This window comes from Oncorhynchus kisutch, linkage group LG8 (genome assembly GCF_002021735.2).
Source record: "Oncorhynchus kisutch isolate 150728-3 linkage group LG8, Okis_V2, whole genome shotgun sequence".
NCBI lineage: Eukaryota > Metazoa > Chordata > Actinopteri > Salmoniformes > Salmonidae > Oncorhynchus > Oncorhynchus kisutch.
In genome coordinates, this window is record NC_034181.2 from 14881338 (window position 1) to 14886980 (window position 5643).

Here is a 5643-nt window from a genome sequence, read left to right on the forward strand (position 1 = left end):
TCCTTGATAGCATATCTTAACTGTTTCCATTTTGGAAAATTGCACATCTCATTTTGCCTTAGATAGAGTTCATAGAAGTTGGAACTGTTTGACTCAATACCTCTTTACTGTGCAGATCAATACAACACCCGTACATAGCTCTCTCACCCACTAACATCAATATCTCATACCTCCCAAATCCACTTCATATTCAGTCCAATATTTACTATACTGTCTGTGTCCGTATTAGATCCATGATTCACTCAACATTGCGTAAAGAGTTTGCCTCTCCGTTCGTGAAATTAAATAATTCCAGAATAATAGATTATACTCAGATAATTTAATCTCAAAATATGAAATTTCATCCAAAACGCTATATATCCATTTTCAGAAAGGTTTGTAAATGAGATTTTATTGTTGAAATAAAATATGAAAGAAATAGGTGTATTTTTTCATTATCTAATCATGGCATGGGGTTGTTCAATGACATACATGTATTTGTTTATCTTTTATCACTTGGTGGTTTCACTTCAAAGAGACAAATGATCATGCTTTTTTTTAAATGCTATATATCTGCCTCACTCTCAGAAATAAGTAGTACTGCTAGGTTGTACACAGTCAAATGTAACAAATAACTACATTTTTAATAAAGGACTGTACAAATGATACATTTGTGATATCAATATTTAAAAAATGTTTAAAAAATAATTCAATAGAGTAATATGTTATCTGTATGTAAAACATTTACATTTGATATTTTTGTCATTTAGCAGATGCTCTTATCCAAAGTGACTTACAGTAAGTACCTTCATCTTTAAGATAACTAGGTGAGAAAACCACATATCACAATCAAATGTACAGGATATGAACATTCCATTCCAGCTAAACAATGGATGGATATATAGCGTTTTGCAAAAAAAAACACATTTAAAATCCAATAATCCAGAGAACAGTCATATTTTACACACACATGATGGTGCCAGTAAGCAATCCTTTTTTTAATGAAAAAAAAAACATAAATGTGGGAAAATATATGAATATAACGTTTTGGAAATAAACTCTTCATATGTATTTTCTTCCTTTTCTTTCTTTTTACAAATGTCATTGAACGCTTTCCTCTTTTTGTAGAGTAGACGTTACAATCAGAAGTTGTAGTTTTTCGATAGTTTTTTGTATTGTTTCAGTGCTACAAAGCTTGGTGTGATTTAGGACAGAAACCCTCGCGTCGTAGTCGCAACGCGGCGCGCGTGTCTCGTGGATGGCAATGCATGAATTCAGAACATTGTATTTGAATGACACATCTTGCATGGGAATACGATGCCTCGCAGATATTTACAATATCGAATATGCTAGACAGGAGCAGCTTACACAGCATATGCAAATATACTTCCTGTCTCTCTCCACGTCTCACTGTATATGTGCCGTAGGCTATTCTGTTTCTAATTCACACCGTAGGCTAGAGACTGTCCCTGAAAATAACATGTTTCTTTTTTCTGTTTCATTAACTCATTGGAAGTTAACGCTAACACTTTACGACGAAATGTCTCACGGTCTGTGGAATTTGCATCTTATGATCTTAGTGAAAGCACTTTGGAAGTCTTTGTTAAAGTAGGCATAAATTATGGGGTTGAGGAGAGAGTTCGAATAGCCCAGCCAGTTGATGACGGCGCCCAGCCATTCTGGCATGTAACAACTCTCCGCACAGAAAGGCAAGACCAGCGCCACGATGAAAAAGGGCAGCCAGCAGAAAATAAAAGTGCCCATGATGATACCGAGCGTCTTTACCGTTTTCCTCTCCCTGGACAGAGCTATTTTCCTCTTAGCCTCCGTGTTCTTTTCGTTCCTGTTCTCAAACCCTTGTGAGGACTGTGGAGTGTTGGGGAGAGGAAGGTGGTTCTTAGAATTGTTGGTCACTTCTATGATCTCCAACGACTCGCCGTCCTCCCCGTGCTTCACCGAGCCGTTTACGCACGGGGAGTTGAATGTAGGTTCCACACTGCGCTTCCAATTCTTGCCCCCCGCCTCTCCATTAATCTTCTTGTGGAAAATAGCCGGCGACACGGCCAAGCACTTGTCCGACACTTTTACCTTTTCCGATTTCTTCACAGTTTTCCAAACCTGGAACCTGGCTGCCTTGAATATCCGCCCGTAGAGGACCAGCATGAGGATAAGTGGGATGTAAAATGCTCCGAACGTGGAGTAGATGGTATAACCCGGGTCCTGACTGATGGTGCAGGCGTCCGGGTTCGCCCTGTCCTCGGCTTTCCTCCAGCCTAACATTGGAGGGATGGAGATTGAGAACCCAATCAGCCAAGTCACGCTGATTAACATCACGGCTCGCCTGGGTGTCCTTTTGTTCACATAGTCTATGGGGTCCGTGATAGCCCAGTACCTGTCCAGGGCAATTGCGCACAAATGCAGAATGGACGACGTGCAACACAACACGTCCAGGGAGATGAATATATCACATATCTCCTGTCCCAGAGTCCATTTGTTCAGGACTTGGTAGAGGGCTGCCATGGGTAGTACCAGAACTGATACCATGAGGTCTGTAACGGCTAGCGAGCCGATCAGATAGTTGGCCACATTCTGGAGCGACCTCTCCAGCGCAATGGCGGCGACGACGCACGCGTTGCCGAATATGGAACAGAGGATGAGCGCGCCGAGCAGCAGAGAGGTGACCACCTGGTAACTCAGCTCCACCTCAGGCACACTTCTAGACCCCGTTGCATTCTCATTGTCTCCCCACTTTGGAATGACATCCACGACGTCGGGGAAGTCTGTGGTCGAATTGCTGTTGTCACTGACGTTGTTTATAAAATCCATAGTGCGTCAGGGGCATGGGACACCCGATAGGCGCGTCCGGTAGGACTGGACAAGGTAACCAAATGGGGAACCTGGAGGCTCAGTCAGTCCCTCGTGCTGGCGCCGGTGTGAGTTCTACCGGGGTCCATCGGAGTTCCTGTGCCTGTTCCCTCGTTCCGAGGACGCATGACGCGTACTGGTACCAGTGTGTGTGTGCGCATGTGTTTGTTGACGGTCGGGGCGCTCACTGGTCCTGCAAATGATCTGCGCCTGGTGACGACGTGAATTCATTTATAAGCTACCAGCAGCAGTAGGTATACGTCAGACGGCCATTGCATGAGGTCGCCGCGGAGTTCTGTTTCTCTGCTCTCCCTTGCGGAGTCCTTTCGATAGCTGCATATTAAAGAGAAAGAGGGGAGCTTCTCCCTCTTCTGTTTCTTTTCTACTTTAAAAAATATATTTTCTCATTTTTTGCGATATATGCTTGTGTACCTCTGTAGCCTAATCAAATTGTGCAAGAAACTAAAGTAGTTTCCTGCATTGCGAGTAACTATTTATTTATGAAATAAAAATAAAGTCGATTGATATTTTGTTTAAAATTAATTGCAAGCTGAAAACGCGTTTCATCTCATTGAACATTAGAGGGGGAGTAATTCTCTTCAAATGATGACAACAAAATATATATTTATCAAAGTTCAAAAACTATTATTATTTAGCAGTGTGATATAAAATAATTTAAGTATAAATTGTATTTAATTCATAATATATGTCATTCTAAATGTGATTGACAAATAAACTCATTCCCAAAATGAGTGGAGCCTGTATGCGGTATTTCAGGACCAAGGACAGCTCCTTGCTCGAGTCCAGAACAGAAATATGCTGCCATCTGCTGTAAAGGAACGAGAACTACGGCTGCACACCTTAGAGCTTGGAAGAATGTGTGGTTTTCTGAACCACAGATGAGGAAAAAGTCAAAGTGCGAGTCAGAAGCTTGCTCACGCAAGTTCATTAAAGTCCCATGCCGAGGTCGTCTCTAAGAAAGAAACACCGGAACAACCCATAGCCTAACCAACGATAGGCTATTGTTTTATATTAGCCTATTAGGTCTATATTACTTAGTAAGCACTACCGGCTGAGGTTAATCTAATTAAATTGATTCAATGAAATTCAATTGATTCAATTCAATATTTGAGGACTGTAACCATAGAAATACATTGTGTTTATGCTTATTGATAAGCCATTGTCAACTTCCCGTCTATGGTTATTTTGCTCACTGTCACCATTTGTTTACATATTATTGATTTCATACAGAAAAAACATTTGTTTGTAAATGCAACTACGGCCATGTAAATAATTGTTAGGCTACTCGTTTTGAATCCACCGGTAGCACCTTGTGTGGCCATAAAAGTTACTGGTCTGTCTGCCTTACACCTTAGAAATAGCCTAGGTACCAGTATTTTTATCTAACATGACACTCCTTGCCACTCCTGTCATTTACCGAAGAAGTCATTTGTCCAATCAGTCAATTAACGTTATGGTTAAAAGTCATTCTACAGATTTAAAATTGGCATACAAACGCTTACATCATGTAATAATGACCTGACTAGATCATAAAGGAAAAATTGTCCAGACAGAGTGTTGAGTTTACCAATTGACGGTTTATTAACCCAACTTTACACAGGCTACTGTTTGGCCGTAGCCCACGCCAAATAAACGAAAGATACCCCACAAGCCAACCGTGACCTTCTCTTGTGAAACCCAGACGTAAGAGAGCGAACAAAGGCTAAACCTGGTCTTAACTTCCAATGCTCCATCCCCCTGCCCAACCCCCCTCCACGCCACTCCGCCAACCGCCAGGATGCCCGGCTCAGAACATTCCAGGCATTCCGGTGATTGGCAGATAGCAGGTTGATTGGCATGTCGGACCCCGCAAACACTGGGTACTGGTAAGTACAACACAACCACCTACGAGCCTAACACATAACACACAGCTGTCTGTGCGGGTCGCTACAATAATTTGCATTTTGACAGCATTTTGAATCTCCCGTAGTAACCGTGCCATTCCAAACACAAAAACTGTGAAAAGAATTCACGAAAATACAAAACACAGTGGCATGAGCTTCTTTTTATCTTAAAGTAAAGAAACTCTGCTCCAAATTAGGAGTAGACCCTCCCGTAGCTGAGAAGCTTACGGTATTATAATATTGATGATTTACCGTTTATAATGGTTGGATCTTGAAATTATTCTATCAACGAATAGCATATCGTTTTAAACCAATAGCATATAAATTTATATTCCTGTGTCTATTATTTTTCTTAGTTGTCTTTAATTGTTGTGGGATGTTATAGCTATAGTAAACGTGTATGAATTAATTATTTGCTGTTTGGAATCCAACCAATAAATTACTCTAGGCCTAAGAAATTATTGCAAGCCTATTCTGACTAACTTGATGATTGCATGTGTAAATGTTTCAAATAAAAACTACATTGTTTTAATGTTGTTGTTTTTTTAGGGACAGATACAAGAGTCAATGTTTTAATTGTATCTATTCCTAACAGATTTGGCTATTATGATCTATTTATATATTATTAATTCTGCCGGACCCCCGGAAGACTAGCTGCTGCCTCGGGGATCCATAATGAATACAACAACAAATGACTTCAAAGCCGGTGAATGCATCCAACTGGTATTTACGACTTCATAGCTGAAAATTACAAAACAAAAGACAGTGAATAGGATTACCTACCACCTTGGATAAATAAACGTTCAAAACTAAAGCTTGAGTGTTGAGAAGGTGTCAAATGTACACTTAACCCAGTATTATTGTTTAATTGCAACAAATTGTTATGGAAATTATC

General features: G+C 40.6%; 1 protein-coding gene across 1 annotated transcript; it reads right to left on the reverse strand.

The window, feature by feature from the left end:
- Positions 1-304: 304 nt before the first annotated feature.
- LOC109895163 (5-hydroxytryptamine receptor 1A-alpha-like) lies at positions 305-3046 on the reverse strand. Its single transcript, XM_020488823.2, has one exon. The coding sequence runs from the start codon at positions 2803-2805 to the stop codon at positions 1525-1527; it is 1281 nt and encodes a 426-aa protein (XP_020344412.1). The 5' UTR covers positions 2806-3046; the 3' UTR covers positions 305-1524.
- Between the last annotated feature and the right edge of the window lie 2597 nt (positions 3047-5643).

Coding starts and splice junctions, on each gene's coding strand:
- LOC109895163 (XM_020488823.2), bottom strand. CDS start 2,805: ATGGATTTTATAAACAACGTCAGTGACAACAGCAATTCGACCACAGAC.